Raw genomic sequence first — 27,918 nt, 5'->3', positions numbered from 1 at the left:
ACTATAAGCACTGCTAATCTGAACAGAAACAAAACCACTTTTTCTTTGCTGTCGTAGAACAAGAACAGAGATACAACCAAAAATGGACACTCAAAATGTGCAGAAAAATCAGTGTGGTAAGATACCTAATATAATTTGTCATTTATTGTCTGCATCAGTTCTACAAATCTTTAGTAGGCTGTGACAGGCCTGTCATGGGGTGGGGAGTTGGGAAATTTTGGATGCCTAAAGGGCAAATCAAATGACAAGCTCTCCAACAGTGAATCACACCACCACAAAGTCACTTTAAAAAAAAATTGCTGATATTTACCCATGGGGTTTTTTGTATTTTAATCCCAAACCTTACAAGGTTTAACAATATACAATACCTGCTGTTACTATTGCAGCTAATTATCAAATTCTTCTCCGGGGACACCCCCTTGTCACGGGGGAGAAGCTTGCATGCCCTCATGAGAGCTGTGCTGGAGGTGGTTTGTGCCACCGGTAGGGTCTCCCATGCCAGGTCTCAGCTGAAGGGTCAGACAAAGTGTGTCCATGGGCAGGATGGGCTCGCCAGCCCTCTGGCAACCATCCTAGGAGAAGGACAACTCCAACCCCAAACCCGGGCAGATGGAGCTCGTTTAGCCCTGTAAGTCCATCCATCTAAGAGAAGGATACTCTGACCAAACCTACGTCCTGAGGTATTTGCTGTCACCGCCCAAGCTCACTAGGCTGTGGCAGATGAACCTCAGGAGTAAAGGGTGGGGCCAGTTCTGTGCACGCTGTGCCTCACCTAAACAATCCATTGCACAGGCCTGAAGGGTTCACCCACATTGCAAAGCCCTGTAGCGACAGGTGAGGGTCGAAAACGGCAGGTGATAGGAAGCAGCTGGAAGCCGCAGACCCAACCCTGCATGCAGGCGGGGCAGGATATGGGTCATTAGAGACTTGACCCCGGAGATGACAGTCTGGTGAGGCAGCATCCTGAATGACCAAGCAGCCTTTTCTAAGGACAGCACTGCTTGCTCCACACAGAGAGGGGCCTAGCAAAGGTGGCCTAAACAAAGCTCATCTCCACACCCGTTTGGATAACCGTGGCCAACCGGCATCTTCCATGTGGTCAAACAAAACCAAAGAGAGTTCAAAGGCAGACACCTGCCTGCAAAGGTGTGCTCAAACTAACACTCACATGTTGGAACATCAGAACCATGCTTGATACTGGGGATAGTGGACGTCCTGAGCGTCGTTCTGCTCTAATTGCCCACGAACTGTCACGGCTCAACATCGACATTGCTGCTCTCAGTGAAGTTCGTATTCATGAGGAAGGGGCAGCCTCAAAGAACATGGTGCTGGCTACACACTCTACTGGTCAGGCAAACCCAAAACCAAAGACACCTTTCAGGAGTTGGCTTCATGATTAAAAACTCCATTGCCTCCAAACTTGAAACTCTGCCGACAGGTCACTCCGATCGCATTATGTCCTTACGCCTCCCGCTACACAACAAGCAACATGTTGTTCTTTTTAGCGTATATGCCCCAACTCTACAAGCTGACCCAGAGGAAAAAGACAAATTCTACACAGACCTGCGCCACCTCACCCAAAAGGTTCCTGCAGATGATAAGATCATAATCCTTGGTGACTTCAACGCCAGAGTAGGTAAGAATTCTGAAGCCTGGAAAGGAGTCCTGGGCAAGCACGGCGTTGGAAACTGCAATGACAACGGACACCTCCTGCTAGAGTTTTGTGCAGAACAGCAGCTCACCATCACCAACACTGTCTTTCCACAGAAAGACAGCCTGAAGACAACCTGGATGCATCCTCGTTCCAAGCACTGGCACCTCATTGACTATATCTTAGTGCAACAGAGAAATGTCAGCGATGTCCGTCATACTCGAGTGATGCCGAGTGCAGAATGTCAAACAGACCATCGCCTTGTGCGCTGCAAACTTAACCTCCACTTCAAGCCCAAACCTAAGAGAGGTGGCATTCCAAGGAGGAGGCTCCAAGTCAGCAATCTTCAAACAGCCACAGTGAGAGACAGCTTCCAGGGAAACCTTCAGACTAGACTTAAAGATAATCCCATAGATCCCTCTCCTGAAGCACTTTGGCAACATATTAAAAATTGCATCCTGCAGACCTCTGAAGACTCCCTAGGGTTCTCCTCCAAGAAAAACAAAGACTGGTTTGATGAAAACAATCAAGAGATTCAGGAATTGTTGAAGAAGAAGAGAACTGCTCACCAAGCACACCTTGCTCAGTCATCTTGCCATATAAGAAAAGCCGCCTTTTGTCTTGCATGCAGTGAGCTCCAACAGAAACTTCGAGACATCCAGAACAAATGGTGGCTCGACCCAGCAGAAAAGACACAACTATGTGCAGATTTGGGTGACCAAAGAGGATTCTATGAGGCCCTGAAAGCAGTGTATGGACCCACACACCAGGCTCAAAGCCCCCTACTCAGTGCAGGTGGTCAAATGCTTCTCACAGATAAAACCTCCATCCTGAACCAATGGTCTGAGCACTTTCAGACTCTCTTCAGTGCCCACCATGTAGTCCAAGGCTCAGCAGTTCAGCACATTACACAACAACCAGTGAAACATGAATTGGATGCAGCCCCTACTATGGGAGAGACACTTAAGGCCATACAACAGGTGAAAACTGGCAAGGCAGCTGGGGTTGATGGAATTCCACCTGAAATCTGGAAGCATGGAGGTCAAGCACTCCATGCCAAATTCCACGAGCTTGTTGTGCATTGCTGGGAACAAGGGGAACTACCACCAGATCTCCGTGATGCAGTCATCATCACCCTGTACAAGAAGAAAGGAGAAAAATCAGACTGCTCAAATTACCCAGGTATTACTTTGCTCTCCATGGCTGGTAAAATCCTTGCAAGAATACTTCTGAACAGATTAGTACCCACTATTGCAGAAGATCTTCTACCTGAAAGCCAGTGTGGTTTCAGAGCCAATAGGAGCACCACAGACATGGTGTTTGTTCTCACACAACTGCAAGAGAAGTGTAGGAAACAGAACAAAGGTCTCTATGTCACCTTCATTGACCTCACCAAAGCTTTCGACACTGTGAGCAGAAAAGGCCTGTGGCAGATCTTGGAACGTTTAGAATGTCCCCCCAAGTTCCTCAAAATGATCATCCTGCTACATGAGGATCAGCGTGGACAAGTCAGATATGGCGATGGACTCTCTGAGCTCTTTCCAATAACCAATGGTGTGAAACAAGGTTGTGTTCTTGCACCAGCTCCCATTCACAATCTTCTTCAGGATGATGCTCCAAAGAGCCACAGCAGACCTTGATGAAGAAAACGGCATCTCCATCCGATATCGTACCGATGGAAACCTCTTCAGCCTAAGGCGACTGAAGGCCCACACCAAGACCCCGAAACACCTTGTCCATGAGCTGCTTTTTGCTGATGATGCCGCCCTTGTTGCTGACACAGAAGCAGCTCTGCAGCGCTTCACATCCTGCTTTGCAGAGGCTGCTGAGATTTTTGGGCTGGAAGTCAGCCTGAAGAAGACAGAAGTTCTCTACCAACCTGCATCTCAGGAAGTCTTCCATCATCCCCACATCACCATGGGCAATTCAGAGCTTAAGTCAGTCCAGCAGTTCACCTATCTGGGAAGTATCATTTCCTCAGACGGTAAGATCGACAAGGAGATAGACAACAGTCTGGCAAAGGCATACAGAGCCTTTGGAAAACTCCATAAAAGAGTCTGGTCCAATAAACACCTGAAGAAAAGTACAAAGATTAGTGTCTACAGAGCCATTGTACTGTCTACTCTTTTACATGGGTCTGAGTCATGGGTCATCTACCGCCACCACCTGTGGCTTCTTGAACACTTCCATCAGCGCTGCCCCCATTCAATCCTAAACATCCACTGGTCTGATTATGTGACCAATGTGTCTGTTCTTGAACAGGCAGGGGTCAGCAGTATGGAGGCCATGCTGATGAGAACGCAGCTGTGCTGGGCAGGGCACGTCTCCAGGATGGAGGATCACCCACCACCTCCCAAAGATTGTGCTCTATGGAGAACTCGCCACCGGCTGCTGCAAGAGAGGAGCCCCGAAGAAGAGATAGAAGGACTCCCTGAAACAACACCTCAGCCTTGGCCATACTGACTGCCCCAATGGGCCACTCTGGCCTCCAATCAGGATTCATGGAGACACACCATTCATGACGCTGCTGCTTCCTTTGAGAATGCACAGTCAGTCTTGAGGAGAAAAGACAATGCAGACAGAACCGTTCCTTGCCAATGTCACCTAAAGAGACGTTCCGCTGTGCCTTCTGTGACCGGACCTGCCTATCCCGTATCGGCCTTTTTAGCCACCAGCAGCTTGCAGCAAGTGTGGGCAGTGCCCTTCTCAAATCTTCATTCGCGAAGCCGAGCCGTGAATTATCAAATTCATCTTTTTTTATTATATCCCAAAGAGTAAGAAATAGATTTCTGAATTGTTTACTTCCCTGGGGTTGTGTGCAGGTGCCCAGAAACTATTTTGTGTTTCCTCAGTACCCACCTGGTTCAGAACTGCAGCAGTCCATGGTTATGTCTCCTGTAACTCAATGCCAGGTGCAGCCTCGTGCTGTTGGGTTCTGTCCCTGTTACTCTGTAGAATTTCAACTGTGTTTTCACTGTGGACATTTTAATGGTCCTGTATTATTCACTTTACACTTAATGCACCTTACAATTGTAAATTGAATATTTAGTTATCTACATCACATTTAGTAGCAGTTATTAGTGCTAAAGGCCAGAAATATCAAAAAGGAGCTGTTACTGTAACAAAGGAATCATGCTCAAATAACAAACTACAGACAGGAAGATTTCTACATTAAGTATATTTGTTATTTATGGATGGATGGAAGTGGCATAACTCTGTTTTTGTTCACCTTTTTTTAAAATACATGTACATATTAGATTTTTGACAGGTTTTTGTATTACTGAATATGTAGAAAAGACACCAATTTTCATTAAGTTTTTTGTGTTTGCTCTTAGATATGAAGACAGATCTGAACTTGCTGCTTGAATGCCTTAAATATCAGATGGACTGCCCTCTGTCTCAGAAAGAGGCTTTGATCACTATTTATTCCATTTGCCAACAGAACAGTAAGAAATGTTTTTCCTTGGAAACGTTTATGTTCTCCCTGTATGTCCAGAGCTGGTGGTCACTGTAAAAGAGCTGTCCAAGAATATAAGGCTTGAGAAGCTGTAAAATCTTGGGGGGCTTTCATTTTGCTAAGAAACAGAAGCAAAAGTTCAATATTTGTTCTTTTTCTCTTTTGTAGGTGAAGCAAGTGAATATTTTCGAGAAATTGGTGGTTTGATGTTTATAAATGACCTTGCAAAGTCAAGTGCACATTGCATAGTAAAGGAAGCTGCTTTGTTCACTCTGGGGATTATTATAGAGAGTAATGGTAACAAATAATAAGCAATGCTTTTTTTATTTCTGAGTGAGTTCTGGCCCCATGTCGTTGCTTCTGTTTGTGCTTTCTTTCCATTTGTTTTTGGTCTCAGAAAACCAGATTACGAGACCATCAGTTGCAGCAGGGGCAGTAAAGGTGCCTCTGTTCCTGTCCCTGCCCAGGTCTGGAGCAGTGCCCTGTTAGTTTGTGCAGGCTGCAGTGCCTTCGTGCCTCCATGTGCCAGCTGCACTCCCCCTCCCCTCAGCACAGTGTGAAAGGACTCAGACTGCTCCAAACTGTGCCAAGTCCCACTTGGTTTAGAGCTCACTACATGGGCAAGCTCTAAATCACTTTATAGTCCTGTTATGTCTCCACTCCCCACATACTGGTCACAACTGAGGCTTAAAAATTTAGAATTATGAGCAACTTGCTTCAGGATTTAATGGTTTTCATCTTCTGTTTTCAGTGTATTGTCAACAGACCTTGTGTACTTCTGCATTGTTTGAAGACCTTATTCTATTCTTAATTAATAAGGATTCTGGTGTGAACTTGAAAAGAATGTCTGTTTATGTCATCTTAGTATTGGTTTCAAATAATAGTAAGTTGGGATTTTTTCTGTGTTACAACATCACTTTTTTTCTATTTGCCAATCTGCCAATATGGAATATTCAATAAGTAATGTTTTGGTAAAGTTAATTTGTAAAGGTGAATGTTTGTGTATAACTGAACCCGAACTCTCTAAGTAGGTCATTACTCATTGGTATTTCTGAACAGCAGAAGGTGATTTAGTTCTAAAAATACAGTTTAAAACCCAGTAGTTTCTGACAGTGTACAATAAAAACCAGAAATAAACGGAATGCTTTTACCAGTAGGTTGATGTGATTTTGTATTTGCTTTTGGGGAGCATTTATGCTCAGGAAATACAATGTATGTAGGGTGGTCCCGTGGTGTAAAGGAGAGCACTCTGGACTCCAAATCCCAAGGTCCTGAGTTCGAGTCTCAGTGGGACCGTCCCCTGGTAGTTCAATCCCTCCCTGCCATCCCATCCTGTCAGATCTCGGATGCTCAGCAGGGTCAGCCCCGGTCAGTGCCGGGGGCTGTGACAGTCCCGAGGACTTCCCTGTCACTGTCCCAGCTCTCTCGGCCGTGACAAATGGGCCTCAGGACTGAAATGGTGGGGCCAGTTCTGTGCACGCTGAGCCTCACCTGAACAATCCCCTGTGCAGGCTGGAAGGGCACCCACGTGGGTGGAGAGCCCTGCCCAAATCTGCGTTGGTGAAGTCTGGCCATACATATACAATGTCTGTATGTACAGTAAGGTTGATGTTAAGATCTTGTCTCAAGCTGCACGTGTGTCTGGAGCCGTGTGTGTGTTCTCTTCCAGGAAGCGGGCAGGCCCATGTCAGGAACACGGGGTGCCTCACGCTGCTGCTGCAGCTGTTCAGGTGAGCTGCTCATCAGGCAGAGGGCACACTGATCAGGGGTTGTGTTCCCTGGCCCTCCGGGACTCGCCTGCTCTGTCCTCCACAGAACAGTCCTCTCCACGTGCGGGATGGCCGTGCCGGAGGGGATCCCCGAGCAGCGCTACGAGCTGTGGTCCTCGGTCTGCAGCGCCCTCTGCGCCTGTGTCAACAACCCGCAGAACGGTGCTGTGCTCTGGGAACAGCGGGGAACAGCTGGAGTGACTCTCCACAATGGCAACTCTTTGGGGGCATTTTTATTGTCCAACTGAAGTTTCAAATTACATTGTGATTTGGGGTTGTTTTTATTTTTGCAGAAGATAATCAGAACATTTGCTGTTCAGTTTTCCCGTATGCCAAGGAGTGCCTCGAGAGCTGCACAGAGCCCGAGATCGTTCGGCCCCTTTGCTCATTCCTTGGTCTCACAGTTGCCAATAACTGTAAGTGCAGCTCAAGCTTTACACACTTCTGCTTTTGTTAAAAGTAAGTTTCATTAGATAGCTGTTTTCTTCTTTTTTTGTCAATCTCTACAAATTCATTTGCTGTTCTTCCAACTTTTGCTTTGAAAACCATATTCTACCATCTTTCCTTACACTACATTGTGCTTAAGTGCTTAAGTAGCCACAAACTGGTGACGTTTCGTGGGCAGGAAAAACTTAATCAAAAGCTGTGTTGATTAAAAGTGTTTTATAAATAAAAGTCACTATTACATCACTGAAAACAATGACTTAGATAGAACTCGGGCATGATGTTTGCCTTTTTCATGCATATGTTTGGGTCATTGTTTCCTGTGACTATTTTGTATGACAGTTACTACATTTATTGAGATTCATATGTATCCAGCTTCTGTTGTATGGCTGGAAATGCAATGGTTGATACATGCACAGAAAAACTGGTGAACTTAATTGACAAAATGCTAAAGTAATTTGTAAACTATATTACTTAAAATACATTTCTTCTTCTTTTTTTTTTTTATTTTACTAAGTATTTGTGCAGAAATATTTTGTTTCTATTGGAGGATTGGATACATTGGCCAGAGTTCTACTTGAGATTATGCATAATCCCTGTTTGAGTCAGTCTGGCACAAAACTTGCTGTAGTAGTAACAAAGACTCTGGATGCCTGCATTGCTAACAACTGTGAGTGAAAAGACAGCTGTCATTTTTTATATGTGGTAGTTGTAAAGTGCAATTTTTGAAGTCTTGTATTGGTGGAAAAGTTACACAAATGGATGCTAAAAGGCCATGAAGTTACATGGATCATTATTTACATCCCAGGTGATGCTGCAGATTTTTTTAAAATTCAAATGCCTATATGAGTGATTTGGTTCATTTGAGATGGGTTACTTTCCCATTGTTGCTAAAATAAAGATAGTAAAATTAAAACCATGCTGAAATGAAAAATAAGATGCTAGAGCTTGTTTTGGTAGGCTGAGAACTGGGCCTGGCAGTCTGAAGTGAGACCTGTGCCTGGATAATGACCTTTGGGAGCTTTAGAAAGCTCTGGTGTCTCAGAGGTGGGGCTGGACAAGTGTGGTGTGTCTGCATAACACGCTGTTACTCTGATTGCTGTCTGGGTAGTGCCATCCTATTCCATCAGAAATCTGGAGTAGCCTGTGATGCTGATGGCTGAGCTGTTGGCTGTGGGTGTTGCATTTGACACCTCTGCCATGAGGGTCACTGGTGGGGGCTCACACAAGTTCAAAGGCAGACACCTGCACTGGGGTTGGGTGTAGTTTCCAATCCATTGGTGACAGGATTAGGCTCCAGCATGGATGGACCCACAGCTGTGTTCCAGCCTCAGGAACAGACTGCCCTCCACCACACACATTCCTGGCTCCTTTTGTGGCACATACTGTGTGTGTCAGACCTTACTCAGCTCTTCCTTGCTCTGTGCTGGAGCTGACGAAGGATGTGGAGAAACTGGGCAGAGATCTACAAAACTTGCACATTGCAAAGGCCCTGCTTGCCAGACCTTCCCGCCAGCCCCACAGGGCACAGCCTGGCAGGAGGGGCAGGAGGGGCAGGAGGAGCAGGGCGGGCTGGGAGGGGCAGGGCAGACCTGCAGCAGGAGGGGTGGGGATGGGAAGGGTTGAGGGCGTGCCCGAGGCTTTGGGAGCTCTGCAGAGCCTCCCTGAGGAACAGCTCTCTGTGCCTGCAGGTGCCTGTGCACTCCTTACCTGGTCTGTTCTCCTCCCCATTACTTTAACCCCGCAGCTGCCACGGGGGCTGTCCTGGCCAGGTACCACACCGTGTCTGGGCTGCTGAACCTGCTGGCCAGTGAGACACTGAACACAGGAGAGAAAGTCAGCGTCATTCTAACAATTGGACACTGCACTGAAGTTTGTGGTAAGATCTGATTTTTCTTTCCTCAGCTTCTACTAAATTCTCATGCACAAGCTCCTTCAGTGCTGTCATTTCATCAAGACTGAATCATGAGGGAAAGTTCTGTTAAATAATGTAATGTTAATATTCAGAAAAAATGTTTTCTGTAATGTTCCATCTTTACATTTCAAAACTTGTTAGCAGATGGTTTCTTTAAGAGCTCTGAAAAAGCAAACTATTCTGCAAGAATTCAGAGCTGGGCTTAGGTATCACTGGGGGAAATTAATCCAGACCTAAAAACTACTACAATATAAACATACCAAATGAGTTGTCTTGAGCTCTATTTAATGGTCCTTGATATATACAGGCTCTGTCCTCTGGTAACAGAGATATTATTTTTTAAAAATATTATAAAAATAAATTATGTAAAATTATTTTATGATAGCATTGCTTTTGAAATAACACAAGCAGTAGGTAGTCCTGAAATGTTTTTGTTGGGCTCCTCAGGGCTTGCCCAAGCATATCTAACAAATATATAGCACTTCAGTTGGCATTTGATGGTCGTACAAGCCAACAGAATGCAAGTGGAGACATAGTGATGAGTATTCATTTGTACTACTGGTTTTTCCCATGTATGTTCAGATACACAAGAAAAGGAGGGTGTGTTCAAAAATGCTCATTGATTATAATCCTCTGAATGTCAATAATGCTCAATAATTAGCTCAGTAGGTCATAAATCTGTCTTTTAAAACTTTTTTTCACAAAGAATTATTTTAAACAAGGAGTATGGAGAATGTGTTTTGAATAGAAATATGATTAAACCAACAGAAATTTCTCTTAAAATGTCAACACGGTCGAAATAATCATATTTCATGTTCTGATTCCTTTTTTACTCAAGTTCAAACAACGTAGAACTATTTTTAGCAAGTTGTCAGTTTTATCAATATGCAAATGAGACCACAATAATAATAACATTTAGCTACAGACATTGTTAATGAGGAGGAGCAGAGTGGCCAGGCCAGGGTCAAACTACTGACTTTACTACAGTTGTGCTAATTATAAACTTCAAGTTTTGATATTTGTGCATCTCAGGGCTCACAGAAATGTAGTGTATCTACTTTAAGAGTATAAGAGCAAAAGAGACACAGAGGTCACAATTCAAACGTTTTAGGCAACCATTAAATGAGTTTGGAACTCCAGTTTGGCTCAGTCATCCCTCAGTTTTCCACAAGGAGATGGAGTTCTGCCCGAGCCCTCCTGTGACCAAAGCTCTGCTGCTGCAGCCCGGGTGGGGTGGGTCACTACAGCAGGAAAACACCTTCCTCAGAATTCCCAGGAAGTCAGGAGTGTTAGCTCCTAAAATTACTGTAAGACTGAGTGTGTTTGAGACAAACCAATCTCTTCTCCTTTACAATGCCCTGTTTTAGAAGAAAACCAGTGTGAGCTGCTTCAGAACAATGGCCTGCCACTCATGATTCAGGTGTTGACAGAGTCTCAGGATGAGGAACTCATCAAAGCTGCAACTTTTGTGCTGCAAAACTGCAAGCAAATGAGTAAGTAAATGGCAGTGATTATTTCCATCCCTGTGTTCTGCTGCTTTGCCCAGTGGTTTGGCTGCAGCAGCTCTGTAGTTCAGAACTCCAAGAGCTGTTTGTTTTGTGCAGGGAAGTTTTCTCTTTGCCACCATGGCCTGATTGTGGCATTTAGGGAGAAAAAGGACCAGTAAAAATTTCAACAGTGTTGCAATAATACATTTGTGAAACCTACATGTGTAGGGCCAGTTCTTAAAAGCTTTTCCCTCTGTAAATTATGTGGAAAATATGAATATTGTGGATACTCTATTCCTGGGGATGTACCATTATATAGAAGGAACAAACCAGTAGCTAATCAGACTTGAAATCACTGTGACTACAATCATTTTGCAAGATTAAGAAATCCTGATCTTTCTTTTTAAAGTAGGGTGTATTTTGAGGCACCCTGGTTAAGTTTTTTATTAATTATCTGTACAGAACCATCAGGGAAACAGAAAGACACCTTGTCCTCTGATCCCTAGAGAATGGAAGGCAATTGCTGATGACTGAAAAGCATGTACCTACATTTTGTACTGAAACCATGACTGAGGAGTTTGTTTGATTGAGAGGGTGTGGTGATTGGCACTGTCCATTGTTATGGAACTGTTGTTGACAAAAGCAGAGACTTGGACTGGTAAAGAACCTCTAGTTAGGATTAAGTCAAGGGAAAAGTCATTTTTTACACAGCATTGTTGTGCAAGCAGCTAATGGTCACTGTAACTGCAATCTCACCTCTTGTGCCTGCAGTTTATATTTGAAGTGTCTTAACATCTATGTGTAAATTTAAGTTTTATAAAAACTATTATTCAAATATTTTATTTTGCATTACATTATTGGAGTTGTCCTTCAGCAAACTAAAATAGGATAAATACTAAGATGTCCATGGATAAAATTTTAAGTATTAATGTTGTTTTATATTTTATAAAGCTGAACAATTGTCTCTGAAAATAAATGATAATTCATTGAATGTGAGCAGTGCAGAAGAACTGGATGTGCAAGTCAGGAAAAGAAGTCTGCAAGATTACTGGAAGAAAGCAAAAGAAATTTTGCACAGAATAAAGTTGATTGAACAAGAACATGATGAGGTTGGCCTGTTTACCAAAGTAGGATAAAACTCATCAAAGCTTTTGGGTTGAGGGAGAAAGAGAAAGTAAACCCTTAAATCATTTCAGTGTGAGCTAAAAAAGCAGGAGAAACACTGGATGTGTGTCAGACTGCAACCTGCAACTTCTGCCATTATTGGATCATTCCAAGTTCCACCTGTGCAGGGCAACCAGAGAATGGAGCATCTGTGTTTTATGCAGTATTTTAGTTCATTATAAAACTAGATTTTCTACAAAATAGAGATCATTTGTATTGGAGAAACAAGAAGTTGAATTTATTTTTAAGTGTTAGACATTCAAGCATGTAATTTTAATATTTGCATGCATGAAATGCCCATGATGGTACAGCTGGGGGGATGGATGATAAAAAGTAGTGTGAGTATAAGCTGAAACAAAGTTGTTTCATATCTTTCTTGTGGTTTACAGCTGGTTGGCATCTCTGGGTTTGGAATAGCAAGTTTATGAGTTACTTAGATGGATCTCAAGTTTAAGTCCTTTCCTTTCTAGCAGTGCTTTGCATTAATAGCAAGTTCTTAGTAACTGCTCCTCCCACGCCCTCAGCTGCAGCTCTGCTGTCCCCTGGGCTCTCAGTGCAGGCAGCAATTGGCTTTCCCTTCACAGTTTCACTGCTCTGTCCAGTTAATCTTGTCACGAGATTGATTCAGCATTTCTGTAGAGCTTGTACAGTCACTGACTGGTGTTTTTCAATACAGGGAGGAGTGCAAGGAGGAGTATTTGTAGATGATTCTGAAGCATTAAAATCCCATGAAGTGAATCCTGCTGATCTAAAAGCATACCTAGAAAGAGCACATAAAGAAGACAATCGCCCACTGAGGCTGCAGTTGGTTCCATCTCTCAGTTGTCCTGCACGAGAAACTGAAGCAGTGACGGCTGTGGGTGCAGCTCCTGCTGGGCAGAGGGGGCAGATCAGTGTTCCCTGTGCCCCTGGGGAGCTGCCCACAGACAGGGCACTGCACACCCACAGTGCAAATGGAAACGCTGCTTGTGCCACAAACCAGGCTGCTCCTCAGGCCAGGTCAGTGTCCTACAGCTCAGCAGAAATACCAATTTCCGTAGTAATTTCCAAACTGAAACTCAGCCTTTTACATCATCTGTCAGTAACTGTGTCATTTTGTTCTAAGGAAAAGGCAGAGCCTTTTGGTGACCCATTGGACAATGTTCTGTGGGAGGGTCTTTGAGATCACAGGCCAAGCATTGTGGACATTGTAGTCAAGGTTCCTGATCTTTCTCTCTGAAGGGTGGGCATCTGGTGGGTTGGACAGAGAGCCTTGTCTTGGGCTGAGCTGGCAAAATGCCAACTGCCCAATAGAGTCAAAGCTTTTCTCTCCTCACTGAGAAAAGAGAGGAAAGGAAAAAAAGCTCTCAAACTAGGCTTATGCTTAAACTAACTGTATATATTTATACAGAAAAGAGAAAATTAAGTGAAAATTACAATATAACACACACTTACACAAGTTGGATATAACAACAATTTAAACAAATTGAAACAAAAGGCAAGTAGCAGCAGCAGCAGGGCCCAGACAGCAAGACAGCAGCTGCATGTCCTGCCTCTACTTCAGCCATGACAAAACTGAGCAAATACTTCTCACTTCTACACTCATGTCTCAAGTTTGCATCATCTAGTATATAACATCCCCCTAGTTACTCAGTCAAGCAGTGCTTGTCTCTCCTAATCCACACAGACTCCTTGAGCCTGCTGATTTGAAGACTGGCTAAAACTACCACAAGCCTCTTGCAGGCCGTGCTCTGGTGCCTTCAGCACAGTGAGAAATCATCCAGCTGTGGCCTCAAAGCTCTCACTGATGTCACAGATCAAGATTTGACCCACTGGTTTGGACCAAACCACAGCAGGTTCTGTAATGGGCACTTACCAGGCAAAGAGCAGGGAGAGAACTGCTTGAAAAAAGATTGAAATTGGAGTGGCTGCAAACTGGGAAAAGAAGTTTTCTCACCTCCACTTTTCTCCCCTCATGTTCCATTGTTTCCCTGCAGGGGAAGAGAAAGGAATGCCCTGTTTAGGCATTCCCTGTTGCTCATTGCTCTCACAAAAATGCTTGTTTTTCTTTTCTTCTTTTACTTCTTACATTTATCTTTCCTATTGATAATAAATAAATGATGGATAGGCAACTTGCAATAATAAACACAGAATCCATTCTCCTGAATTTGTATCAGTAATATCCCTCAAGACAATCAATGGGAGAGGATGAGCAAAACTCTGTTTCTCTGGGAGAGATTGTTTTGGGGTTTGTCTGGTTGGTTGGTTGGTTTGGTTTGGTTTTTTGTTTGTTTGATATTTTGTTTTATGGTGGAGTCTTTTTGTTTGTTTTGGTTTTTTGTCTTTTTCCTAGGTTTTGTTTTTGTGGGGTTTTTTTCTCATTTGTTTTGGGGTTTTTGAGTCCCACATTTTTATTGTGCTTTTTGTAATATGTCTGACTGCACCTTGCTCAGTGCAGTTTCTTTGTACACATTATTTTGTTACTTTGCAACCCCCCAGAACTTACCAAGAGCCTCGATATTGTATTCTATTGTATCCCTGGTACATTCAGGTAACCTCCTTTGCTGCTGCTCAGCACAATTCCACACAGCTGCTGGGTTTTTGCTCTGACCTCTGAAGTACAAAGCTACTTTTTTTTTTAACCCCGACCAAACAAGCAGAAAGCTCCTTCCTTGGCTGTGCCTTTGTGTGCAAACAGGAGTTGTGAAGGATAACCATGGGCTGGGGGCCTTGCTGTGCAGCACCCAGAGCCTGCCAGTGGCACAGAAATGCACCACCACACTCCTGTAGGGGCACTAAGTAATCTTTGTGGGAACCAGAACTGCAGCTTACCCTGGAAACCAGCACCCCTTGGCAGCTCTGCATTCCATGGGGAGCAGCAGTGCAGGGAATGCTCAGCACAGCCCCTGGAAAACGGCTCTCAGAGTAAGCCCAGGAACTTGGGATAGCTGGAATCATGTTTTCAGAGGTTTATCTTTTCTATATTTATTTTTGTTTGTTTTGCCATTGGAATGTGTGTATTGATTTACAGGTAAATGTATGCAGTGACATTGTGTCATTTTTAACTTGTTCACGTTGTTGTCTTCCCAGTGAGCAGCTGCTTGAACACCCAGCAGAGCCTGTTAGAAATGGGAAGCAGACATGCACATCAGGTACAAATGGCTAAACATGTTCCTTTCTCAGGTGATTTTGTTCTTAATGTGATTTTATTTGTTTTGTATACTTTTATCACTACTTTTTATCAGTTGTTACATATCATTAGATGACAGAGTGCATTATATGTAATTAATTCCTTTAACTGCTTTGCATAGTACTGGAATTTTAAACTGTACACAACTTTACCAGGGGAATATTTATTCTACTTTTCTTATACTGCATATTATTCTGTTTGGTTTTTTGTTTTGTTTTGTTTTTTGTTGTTGTTGATCTTAGTCTGATATATTTATTCCAGAATTGTGGTTTCCTGTTAATGTACAAAATTTGTGAGTATTCATTAGATTAGTGTTTGCCAGCATGGTGGCTTTGCAGGTGACAAGCTGATCTCCAGGTTATAACTTTTTAAACTGGGAGTACCTGTTATTTTCAGGGCATCCCATTTTTCAGCATCAGATTCCAAACAGAAATGCAGTTTATAGGGCTTAGTTAAGCAATAGAAGTTTACAGAGTTCATTTGCTGTGTTCAAGTTCCTTTGGGAGAGTGATGAAAAAGCACTGAATTAAACATAATTATTCTGGATTTACAAAAATGTAAATGTGATGCATTTAAGTTGAGGAATTTCACTGGGATTGTTTGCTGTTATGTTAATTAAACGTTAATAATCTGCAGACAGAAAGCACAATTGAATGTAGGCACATTGATGCAGGATCACCATGGCAAAAGGAGGTTACATGTGCTTGGTGGGTTTTTCCCTTCCTCATTTAGATCAAAATTCATCCTACTCAGAGATAACCAGGAAACACAAAAGTACTTCAGCACCATCTTCATCCCATAAAATGGCAAGTTCAAGATGTTCAGGTAAATATTATCTCAGGTCTTTCTTTCCAGAGTACACAAAACAAGCCTTAAGGAGGCAGCAATGCAGGAAGGACTGACATTACAGAAATTGTAGCACCTCTGGCCTATTACCTGCTATTTAAGTCTTAACTACTTAATTTCATTTTTATGCCTCTAAAATAAAAGAAAAATATTGAAATAAAGCTGGTGTGTTGCAGTTTGGGTGCCTGTATCCTACTGTGGGTTTGCTGACAAACAACATGCAGTAGCCTGAAAGCTGACACGGTCCTTCCCAGAATCCCTCAGAGTGGGTGTTTCCTCCTTCCTCTGGCTGGGAAGAGGGAGGAAGAACAGGGAGCCCTGAGTGATTCCCTGCTGAGCTCCTGCCTGCTCTGAGCCCCCTTCTCACTGCAGGGAGGGCAGGCAGGGCTGTGCCAGTCCAGCCCTCCCTCACCCTGTGCTGCTGCCTCAGCTGCTCTGGCACTGGGGCACCAGGGTGGTGCTGCTGGGACTCAGATCTGGAGTGGATTTTATAATCAAGCCTGTGTTTCTTTATTTCAAAACCCCAACAAAACAACAAAAAAAACACCAAAAAAACCCCAAAAACCAAAGCAACCCATTAGCCACCTTTGAACATTATTTTTATCCAGGTTGTGAAACTAAATTCAGCCTAACCTTTATCTTATGGTAGAATTTAGAGATATGCACCTCTTATTATTCCTCACACGAGTTGTCCTGCAGCTGCTGTAACTTAACCTTGAGAACATCCAAGAATAACTGGACCATGAGTTACCTTGGGAATGTCCTCAAAAATAAACAGGAAGAATTCCTGGGAGGGAATTCATGCCTAAGCTGGGCTTACCATTTATTCAGGTTAATACAGACAACTGTTCCAATGAAAATCTACAAAGTATAGCAAAGACAAATATTTTGGCTCCTGGATAAAGGTGCAAATGGCACTGAGGCCCCTTTCTTCCCATCCCACTAATATTTGTGCTTCTGTAGAGGATCTCTGCCTTATTCAGGAGTGCTGGAGTTGAAGTGCAGTGTGACTTGGTGTGATAAAATGTTGAAAACACTATTTTATGTTTTTTAAGATAAAAAGTACAAAGCAAGAAGTATTTTCAAGAAGGGATATAAAAATGAAACCTCTTTGAGACGTTTATATGGAAAACCAGTGGTCAAATTGTAGATGACAGAGAGCAAAATGAAACACTGGATTTGTGGTGGCTTCTGCAGCATCTGTGCTTGCTATTTCTACAATATCCCATTTTTTCCAGGTTGTGTAGCAGGAGGACTGTCCTTCAACAGTAAAACCTTTACCAGGGTGTTACGGAGTTGTCTGCACCGGTGTGACCACCACAGAGTCCTCCTGGAGGCTGAGGAAAGGCACAGGAAGGAACTTCGCAGGCTGGCACTTTGTAACAGCTACAGATACACCACCCAGGAGGGTAATCAGAGGTTTATTTTTAGTTTTTGTAACCATTGTTTTAAATTGCATGTAAAATTCTGAGCTGTTTGTGATCTGACTGATTGTGCTGCTGTTTTAAACTCACTCATTTAATTTGATTTACCAGTGATTTGCACCGAGATCAGAACTGGTCACTTTTTTCTGAGGATCTTGTGTGTTTCTTGGCCTTGGTGACAGATCCCCATGGGAGACTTTGATGAGACTCTCATGTTTGATAGAAGTAAAGTGCTAAGAGAAGGGAATGTATTGAGTGGAAATAACTGTGAATAGATGTATGACATCATTACAAGCTCATTTCATTCTAATATTACATCATTAAATATCTAAGATGTTTATAAATCTTAATATTAAAATAATTTTTCTGGTTTAAAGGAGGCATTTTGAAAAGCAGTTATTGATTACTGACATTTGTACTGGTGTTTATCTTATATTTTCCAGAAATACTGCTGACCCCAGTGAAGAAGGACAGGCTGCACACAGAAACATCCACTTGGAGCAAAAAGGAGAGTTTCCAAAGTAAGGGCTGGGTTTGGAAATTAATGCAAAAAGCTCTTAATGTCTATTAATTATTTTGCAAAGCTTTACCACGGGAGGCTGAGGATAGAGAATTATGGTGATTTTTTCTCTTCTCCACTTTCTGTGAATAATCTATATATTAGTATGCAGAAAATGCAGACTCTGCAATCAGGAAATTGTGTCATACATATTATTTCACTGCAAAGTTACCTGGCACTTGCTGTGTTGATCCTGCTTTGAATCCTGTCAGGGTTCTTTCCACGCCACCTGCTATTGTTCAGTTTTGTGGCATCAATTTTGACAATGCACAGGTACAATCAGGGCCAGAGGAAGGTTCAGTTGCCTGTTCCTGGTCCAGCCTCCTCCATGTCATTGTGCCAGCCCTGTTGTTGTGCCATGTCACAGGTTGTAGGTTTAGCTGTTGCCAACTCTGGACTGGCCCCCTTTCCCCCTCCCAGAACTTTCCCAGCAAAGGAAAGGGAAAAAAAAAACAAACAGAAAAGACACGTACTCTGAAGAAACTGAACTGAAGAAAAAGAATAAATTATATTTACTAACATTTACAAACCACACTGTATACACAATACATAGGATCTCACCCCCCAGGGGAGAGGGGAAGGGAGAAAAGGGGATTGATTAGCCGGAAAATAGGGAAGACACCAACCCAACCCAAAGAAACAGAATGAATCAAAACAAACACAATTAAAAACCTCAAGGAAAGGTAACAAGAATGAAACAATCTCACCCAGGACAGGAGAACCACCAGGGACCGGAGGGACCAGACTTCAACCACCTCCCTCCAGCTCCTCAGCCAAGGACAGGGAAGCCCAGAACCAAACCACTCCCCCCCCTGCTACGTGGAAGACCCGTGTGGAATACTTGTAACTTCCTTAGATACAATGGTTACTGAGGAAGCCATGGGTCAAGCCATTACATGCCAGCTCTGTTGTTGTGCCAGCCCTGGTTTTGTGCCAGCCCTGGTTTTGTGCCAACCCTGCTCTGCCCCTGCCAGGAGCTCTGCTGAGCTCTGGGACAGCTGCAGGGGGAAACCTGAACGTGGGGCATGAAAACAACCCATCAGAAAATGGAGCACACATCTCTTTTACGACCAGGTGACCCACCTGGTGGATGAGGGGAAGGCTGTGGATGTGTCTATCTGGACTTCAGCAAGGCCTTTGACACTGTCTCCCATAATATACTCCTGGAAAAGCTGGTAGCCCATGGCCTGGACAGGTGTACCCTCTGCTGGGTTAGGAGCTGGCTGGAGAGTCAGGCCCAGAGAGTGCTGGTGAACGGGGCTGCATCCAGCTGGTCACCAGTGGTGTTCCCCAGGGGTCTGTGTTGGGCCCAGTCCTGTTTAACATCTTTATTGATGATTTAGACGAGGGGATTGAGTCCATCAGCAGCAAATTTGCTGATGACACCAAGTTGGGAGGGAGTGTCGACCTGCTGGAAGGCAGGAGGGCTCTGCAGAGGGATCTGGATAGACTTGAGAGATGGGCTGATTCCAGTGGGATGAAGTTCAATAAAGTCAAGTCCTGGGTCCTGCCCTTTGGCCACCCCAACCCCCTGCAGCGCTCCAGGCTGGGCACAGAGTGGCTGGAGAGCAGCCAGGCAGAGGGACCTGGGGGGACTGAGGGACAGGAAGCTCAACAGGAGCCAACAGTGTGCCCAGGTGGCCAAGAAGGCCAAGGGGATCCTGGCCTGGATCCAAACTAGCGTGGCCAGCAGGCCCAGGGCAGTGACCCTTCCCCTGGACTCTGCCTTGGGGAGGCCACACCTTGAGTGTTGTGTTCAGTTCTGGGCCCCTCAGTTGAGGAAAGAGATTGAGGGGCTGGAGCGGGGCCAGAGAAGAGCAACGAGGCTGGAGAAGGGACTGGAGCACAAGTGCTGTGGGGAGAGGCTGAGGGAGCTGGGGGTGTTCAGCCTGGAGAAGAGGAGGCTCAGAGGTGACCTGAAGGGTCACTGAACTTGCTGAAGGGAAGTTCTGGCCAGGTGGGGGTTGGTCTCTTCTCCCAGGCACTCAGCAATAGGACAAGGGGGCACGATGGGCTCAAGCTCTGCCAGGGGAAATTGAAGTTGGAGAGCAGAAAAAACTTCTTTGCAGAGAGAGTGCTCAGGGATTGGAATGGGCTGCCCAGAGAGGGGGTGGATTCCCCATCCCTGGAGGTTTTTAAAGTGAGCTTGGCCGTGGCACTGAGTGCCATGATCTGGTAAAGGGACTGGAGTTGGACCAAGGGTTGGACTTGATGATCCCGGAGGTCTTTTCCAACCCAATCCATTCTGTGGTTCTGTGATTCTTCACTTGTTCTCCAGTTATTTGCTGTGAAGTGTTGGGTAAGAATGTGTTTTCAAGGCAGAGATGGCCAAGGGAATATAAATGCCACCAGTGTCTGCAGGGCAGTTTAGGAACCCTCTGTTTGCAGAACCATCAGTTGCCCTTAAAACCTGGTATTAATAACCTGTATATAAGACACAACTGCCCCATTTGTAGCAGAATCCACATCTTTTAGAGATTTTATTCTGTAATATAGCAAAACCATTAATGTTATTTTCCTCTATTACTCTGCTAATATATATTTTTACATACCTCATCAGGAATTTTTTTCAGAATGTGGTGTTTGTGGGACCTGCAGGGCTCCCACCACAGTCACAATTAATGCATTCACCAACCAGTAACCAACACTTTCTTAGGATTGATGACCAGAATTTTTAAAGTAGGCTGAAGCAGTTCTCTAAATAAGTATTTAAATTCTAAAACACTAATATTCCTTTAAAATGCACTCCCTTTGGAAAAAAATCAGCCCACTCATCAGGAACTCATTTTTAGGACTCTGTTTTCAAAAACCTTGTTTATATGGGTATTTGATGTCATTAATTTCCAGTAAAAGGTAGTGGATTGATTTGTAAATTTGTTTGTATTTTCTCCCCTACAGATTCAGAAATTAATTAATTTTTCTTGATAAGCCACAGGTGTATTTCAAAATAAAATAAACCAAACCAAAACAACCATATTTCATCTTGAGAACCCATTAGAGCAATGTATTGTCTTTAGCAAGTAAGCACTTTCTGTAAACTGAATTTTCCAGTCTGTCTTCCAAGACCACAGTAGTATGGCTCAAAAGATGGTGTTCTCTTAAATTTTAATTCCTAAAACATTACCTGTGTTTTATGGTTTGTTTCTTTTTGTTTGTTTGTTTTTCTAAAAAAGATGTGCCATGTTTTATTGTTTGGGCTTTCTTTTAAGGTATTCTTTTGACTCCAAGTAGAAAAGCCAAACCTTGTACTCCAAACAGAGAGGAATATCATAAAAATACTGGATGGACTGGCAGCTATAGCTTGACACCTGCCTGTGGAAAGGGTGAGTGTTACCAGAAAACTACATGTTAGAGTAACATGCAAGACTTAAAGATCAGGTTTTGCATTTAGGGCACTGAGAGAAGCACCTGCCTTGTTCTTGGAGGCAAATGGCCCTTACACCTTCAGTCAAACATCAGTAATACTGTTACTTGCTTGTTGCTTCCAGAGCATGAATGGTCCTCATGTGTTAATGTCAATTATGAGAAAAATATCTAAGGAGAATGAGATGTTACTAATAAAGCAACATTTACATATCTGGGCTCATGAGAGGAAATGCTCCTTTAAGCCCTATATGCAGCTTTACTGTTGATTTCAACCAGTTTAAAATAACTAAGAGCCTCCTTGTTCCCAATTCCACAGCTTTACAAAAGCCCCAGGATGCAGAGTTGAAGAGACAAGGAGTCAGAGAAATGTGCAACCTGAAATGTCAGCACGTAAAAGAAAATTGCTCACATTCACTGGACAAAGACAAGGTTAGTTGTGTAAAGCCCAATCAGACACTCACATATTTGTAAAGGTCCAAATAAAAGCACTATGAATTGCATCATTCCTTTTGAAGTCACCTTTAACAGGAGCCCAGTAGCAAAATGAACTTTATTAAAATGATATTGCTCTGATATTGATTCTATTCCAGTCATAGAGATTTATCCCTGAATGGAGTTAAGCATTTTTCAGCTCAGAGTCTTTTCTGACTAGTGGTTATGGAGGTGTGACTTTTCCTGTACTGATGAAAACATGCACAGTATAGGAATAACAGAAACCTAAAGGAATAAACCTACAGAAGGTACAAACTATGTAGGTGCAGCAGAAACAAGGTAAAGATCACAGAAAAATACTGTATTTCAGTAAGTTGGGGGCAGTGAAAAAACCCTGGGGAAACATCATTGCCTTGAGTGGGTGATCATTTCTTTACAACTGCTTGAGGGTGTGTTGCCAGTAATACTTTACTTCCACTTGCAAAATAGTCTGTAAATTGCCATGATTTTTAAACATACCAAAATAAATATTTGCAGAGCAATGAATTATGTTCCCTGGACATGAACACAAGAACCTTGAACAAGAGAAGAAGAACCCGAAAGGATTTCACAAGTGAAGAAATCACCTGCCTTTTGGATGGAGTAAAGGAAATGGGTAATCACTGGAATTTAATACTGTGGTCTTACCCCTTTCAGAAAGGACGGACAAGTGTGGATCTTGCCAAGAAGTACTACAGGTTACAGAAGCAGGTAGCTGGAATCTAATTTTCTACTAGTCCTCCATGCTGTGAGCTCAGTTTTCACTGTTTGCCCCTGAACTGACTTCCAGGGAAAACAGACGGGCTTTCAGAGTTTGCAGCCCGTGGGACTGTGCTTTGTGTCAGCTCAGAGCTGTGCTGAGAATGGTCTCCACTGTAATTCCATCAGGGCTTGTGCTTGGAGAGAGAGAACGAAAGTAGGAAAGTATCAGAGAGCCTTTGAACCTGCCAGGGTACAGAGAGAGCAAAAGTGTCAGTTAAGGATGAATCCCTGTGTTTATCAGGAGGTTGGTATTTCCCCTGGTCAGCCTCTTCCCTGGTGCTCGTTTGTGACTCTCCAGCACTTTCCCAGTCGTTGTTCTGTACAGGCCTCACACAGAGGGGCTGCCTGGGGATGGAGAGGGAGCACTGCTGCCCTGCCTGGGATCCAGGAGCATGGATCCAGGGAGCATGGATCCAGGGAGCATGGATCCAGGGAGCACTGCTGCCCTGCCTGGGATCCAGGAGCATGGATCCAGGGAGCATGGATCCAGGGAGCATGGATCCAGGGAGCACTGCTGCCCTGCCTGGGATCCAGGAGCATGGATCCAGGGAGCACTGCTGCCCTGCCTGGGATCCAGGAGCATGGATCCAGGGAGCATGGACCCAGGGAGCATGGATCCAGGGAGCACTGCTGCCCTGCCTGGGATCCAGGAGCATGGATCCAGGGAGCATGGACCCAGGGAGCACTGCTGCCCTGCCTGGGATCCAGGAGCATGGATCCAGGAGCATGGACCCAGGGAGCATGGATCCAGGGAGCACTGCTGCCCTGCCTGGGATCCAGAAGCATGGATCCAGGGAGCACTGCTGCCCTGCCTGGGATCCAGGAGCATGGATCCAGGAGCATGGATCCAGGAGCATGGATCCAGGGAGCACTGCTGCCCTGCCTGGGATCCAGGAGCATGGATCCAGGAGCATGGATCCAGGGAGCATTGCTGCCCTGCCTGGGATCCAGGAGCATGGATCCAGGGAGCATTGCTGCCCTACCTGGGATCCGGGAGCATGGATCCAGGAGCATGGATCCAGGGAGCATTGCTGCCCTGCCTGGGATCCGGGAGCATGGATCCAGGAGCATGGATCCAGGGAGCACTGCTGCCCTGCCTGGGATCCAGGAGCATGGATCCAGGAGCATGGATCCAGGGAGCATGGATCCAGGGAGCACTGCTGCCCTGCCTGGGATCCAGGAGCATGGATCCAGGAGCATGGATCCAGGGAGCATTGCTGCCCTGCCTGGGATCCAGGAGCATGGATCCAGGGAGCATGGATCCAGGGAGCATGGATCCAGGGAGCACTGCTGCCCTGCCTGGGATCCAGGAGCATGGATCCAGGAGCATGGATCCAGGGAGCATTGCTGCCCTGCCTGGGATCCAGGAGCATGGATCCAGGGAGCATGGATCCAGGGAGCACTGCTGCCCTGCCTGGGATCCAGGAGCATGGATCCAGGAGCATAGATCCAGGTAGCATGGATCCAGGAGCATGGATCCAGGAGCATGGATCCAGGAGCATGGATCCAGGAGCATTGCTGCCCTGCCTGGGATACCATTGGAATCGTTAAGTGGCAAGATGTGCATCACTGGTTGCAAATCTTAGTTAAGTGGCAAGCCTTTGTCTACTGAAAGGTGTTCTATAATTGTAAAGTGTTTGAGGTCAACAATTGTCTTGATATTCTCTCTTTTCTCTCCATTTTATAGATGCAAAAAACCCCCAAAGATCAGCAATAACATTGTCCAAGAGTTCTTTGGATTTTGTTGCAGAATGCTGAAGAACAGCATTTACAGCAGGAAGAGGTTGCCAGAACAACATGAGCCTTTGGAGAATTTAGACTGGCTTGGACTCATGTTTTCCAGTGCTAACTGAAAATTTAATTTACTCTAATTTGACCATTTCCTTTATACAATGGTAGCATGGGAAACAAAATGCTTATCAGTCAAAATTATTTTTTTAAGCTTGATTTAACCTTCAGATGTAATTTAACTTTTTGTAGCTTTGTAAGAAAAGGTTATATTGCTAAAGTGAATATTTTATGTCCAAAACTGGTAAGTGTTAATGTTGTTGTGTCTGAATTTGTTTCCTGTTCATAAGTAAATTGTTTGAAGCAGGTAAAATATTTTGTCATGTGTATGTGCAGAAAAATGTATCTGTGTCACAAACCACTGGTTAAGCACTGCTGCTTGTAGGAGGCAAACCTTCCTTTGTTACAGTAAGTACTCACTGCTGAACTAAGCAGGTACTGACAAAATCTGGCTGTTTACATTTGGACATTTGATTTTTCAGTGACAGCCTTAGGATTTCATTTGTATTTTTCACCTGTTCTTATAAAGGACTGATGAATCAATAGTTAATTTATTATGGAAGAGGTTCAGTTATCACATTAGCTGTAGATTTTTGTGATGTAGCTTAAATGCTGAAAAACAAGCAAGATAACCACAAACTGAGAGACTTGCAGGAAAGATGATGCCAATGATAAAATAAATGCATCTTCAAAAATTTCACCTGTTACAACCTGGTGTTTATATTATTAAAATATTCAAGCATGTATAAAAGATGGCTCTGAGTGGAGCTGTTGCCAGCAGTGAGGTTCAGTTCTGGGGTAACTATTTGCAGCCAAAGCACTCCCAAGCCTGGGGGGAAACTGGGGGGGCACAACGGGGACATTTGGGTCCCTTTCACACCCCAACAACTATTTTTCCAAGGACTCAAAGCCAGTCCAGACAAGTTGGTATTTAATCTATTGGCTGAATATGTGTTAATAATTCATATTACTCTGGCCTAAAATATATTTCAAGTGGATAAAAGTGCAAATCTTTCCCTGACACAAGGTCAGAATATCCCAACACTGACAATTTACCCAACCTCATGTATAATTTAGGTTGGAAAGGCCCCTGATCTAATCTCCTCCTTGGAGCAGGGTGAATTTCAGAGTTAGGGAAGTTGCTCAGTGAGTGCCTTGCCAAGTTCTGAGAATCTCCAAGGATGAGATTCCCACGGGCTCTTTGGGCAAGTTGTCCTGGTGCTTCAGCTCCTCTCGTGATGGAACAACATCATGGAACACTGTGGAGTGATCTGGGGAGTCAGATCAGGAGTGCCAGAAATCTGATGTGTGGGTTTGTGCAAGTCAATCTTTTGCTCTGCTTTTAATTGACCATACAGTCTTAATCATCTTACTAATTTTCTTGCACAAGTGCTCTGAGGTCCACACATAATGGGCATCATAAAAGTATTAATTGCATGAGAAGAGTTAGTGTCACTTCCAGGCTGCTCGGGCCACCCAGGACAGGGTTTCACACCGTGAGCTGACCGAGCTGACAGACCAGGCAGGAAAGTGTGTTTGCAAAACCCAAGAAGTCCTTCTGCAGTTCTGTTGTCGAAAGAAGGGTGTGCGGGCTGTAAGGATGGGTGGTGATTAAAGCTTTCAGCCGGTGGGCATCATTTGGACGCGACTTCATTCAGCTCCCGGGGCACAGCCGGGGCTGGTGCGCGCCGGGCCCGCGCGGACAGGGGGAGACGGGGGGGGGGGACAGGGGGAGACGGGGGGGGGGACAGGGCGGGGACAGGGCAGGGACAGGGCTAGGCCAGGGCTGGGGGTCCCTGTAGGGACAGGGCAGGGACGGGGCTGGGACAGGGACAGGGCTGGGGGTGTCTGCAGGGGCAGGGCCCTGGTGGAGGTACCGGCGGCGGGAGGGCTCGGGCAGGTACCGGAGGCTGCAGGTCCGGGGGTGCAGTTCCAAGTCCCGTTCCCTGGGGTGCAGCTGGAGGTCCCGTTCCCGGGGGTTGCAGTTCCAGCTCCATTTCCGGGAGTTGCAGTTGCAGTCTCATTTCCGGGGGTTGCGGTTCCAGTCCCGTTCCCGGGGATGCAGTTCCAGTCCCGTTCCCGGGAGTGCAGTTCCAGTCCCGTTCCCGGGGGTTGCAGTTCCAGCTCCATTTCCGGGAGCTGCAGTTGCAGTCTCATTCCCGGGTGTTGCGGTTCCAGTCCCGTTCCCAGGGATGCAGTTCCAGTCCCGTTCCCGGGGGTGCAGTTCCAGTCCCGTTCCCAGGGATGCAGTTCCAGTCCCGTTCCCGGGGATGCAGTTCCAGTCCCGTTCCCGGGGGTGCAGTTCCAGTCCCGTTCCCGGGGATGCAGTTCCAGTCCCGTTCCCGGGGGTGCAGTTCCAGTCCCGTTCCCGGGGGTGCAGTTCCAGTCCCGTTCCCGGGGATGCAGTTCCAGTCCCGTTCCCGGGGGTGCAGTTCCAGTCCCGTTCCCGGGGGTGCAGTTCCAGTCCCGTTCCCGAGGGTGCAGTTCCAGTCCCGTTCCCGGGGATGCAGTTCCAGTCCCGTTCCCGGGGGTGCAGTTCCAGTCCCGTTCCCGAGGGTGCAGTTCCAGTCCCGTTCCCGGTCGCGGTCCCGGCGGGTCCCGGCGCTGCGCAGCGCGACCCGCCAGCAGGGGGCGCTGCGGCCCCACCTGGGCGGGGCGTGAGGCGGGGTGGGCGGGGCCTAAGTGGAGTGGGCGGGGCCCAAGCGGGGCGGCGGGAGCGGCAGGGGCGGGGGGATCGCGGGGCGGTGCTGAGCGCGGGGCGGGCCCGGCAGGGGCGGTGCTGAGCGCGGGGCGGGCCGGGCAGGGGCGGTGCTGAGCGCGGGGCGGGCCCGGCAGGGGCGGTGCTGAGCGCGGGGCGGGCCGGGCAGGGGCGGTGCTGAGCGCGGGGCGGGCCCGGCAGGGGCGGTGCTGAGCGCGGGGCGGGCCGGGCAGGGGCGGTGCTGAGCGCGGGGCGGGCCCGGCAGGGGCTGTGCTGAGCGCGGGCCGGGCCGGGCAGGGGCGGTGCTGAGCGCGGGGCGGGCCGGGCCGGGCGGTTCTGAGCGCGGGGCGGGCCGGGCAGGGGCGGTGCTGAGCGCGGGGCCGGGCCGGGCAGGGGCGGTGCTGAGCGCGGGGCGGGCCGGGCCGGGCGGTGCTGAGCGCGGGGCCGGGCCGGGCAGGGGCGGTGCTGAGCGCGGGGCGGGCCGGGCAGGGGCGGTGCTGAGCGCGGGGCGGGCCGGGCCGGGCGGTGCTGAGCGCGGGGCGGGCCGGGCAGGGGCGGTGCTGAGCGCGGGGCCGGGCCGGGCAGGGGCGGTGCTGAGCGCGGGGCGGGCCCGGCAGGGGCTGTGCTGAGCGCGGGGCGGGGCGGGGCGGGCCGGGCGGTGCTGAGCGCGGGGCGGGGCGGGCGGTGCTGAGCGCGGGGCCGGGCCGGGCGGTGCTGAGCGCGGGGCGGGGCGGGGCGGGCCGGACGCGGATCGCGGTGCTGAGCTGGGCGCGGGGCGGGGCCTGACGCGGATCGCGGTGCTGAGCTGGGCGCGGGGCGGGGCCTGACGCGGATCGCGGTGCTGAGCTGGGCGCGGGGCGGGGCCTGACGCGGATCGCGGTGCTGAGCTGGGCGCGGGGCGGGGCCTGACGCGGATCGCGGTGCTGAGCTGGGCGCGGGGCGGGGCCG

General features: G+C 46.6%; 1 protein-coding gene and 1 non-coding gene across 2 annotated transcripts; both read left to right on the top strand.

Annotated features, from left to right (window-relative positions):
• The first annotated feature begins 61 nt into the window (after positions 1–61).
• Positions 62–27,599, top strand: TERB1 (telomere repeat binding bouquet formation protein 1). Its single transcript, XM_071567870.1, has 22 exons — positions 62–116; positions 4,987–5,097; positions 5,277–5,405; positions 5,860–5,991; positions 6,778–6,838; positions 6,924–7,039; positions 7,171–7,293; positions 7,839–7,991; positions 9,069–9,200; positions 10,604–10,729; positions 11,675–11,850; positions 12,277–12,293; positions 12,377–12,886; positions 14,957–15,018; positions 15,789–15,881; positions 17,141–17,311; positions 17,770–17,847; positions 21,095–21,208; positions 21,568–21,680; positions 22,221–22,433; positions 26,835–26,929; positions 27,236–27,599. Exons 1-22 carry the CDS (start codon positions 83–85, stop codon positions 27,597–27,599), a joined length of 3,123 nt encoding a protein of 1,040 aa, XP_071423971.1. The 5' UTR covers positions 62–82.
• Positions 6,332–6,404, top strand: TRNAW-CCA (transfer RNA tryptophan (anticodon CCA)). The gene has a single exon. It is a non-coding gene; the product is annotated as a tRNA-Trp (tRNA).
• Positions 27,600–27,918: the final 319 nt, after the last annotated feature.

This window comes from Pithys albifrons, chromosome 12, assembly GCF_047495875.1.
Source record: "Pithys albifrons albifrons isolate INPA30051 chromosome 12, PitAlb_v1, whole genome shotgun sequence".
Taxonomy (NCBI): Eukaryota; Metazoa; Chordata; class Aves; order Passeriformes; family Thamnophilidae; genus Pithys; species Pithys albifrons.
This window is presented reverse-complemented; position numbering and strand designations above follow the sequence as displayed.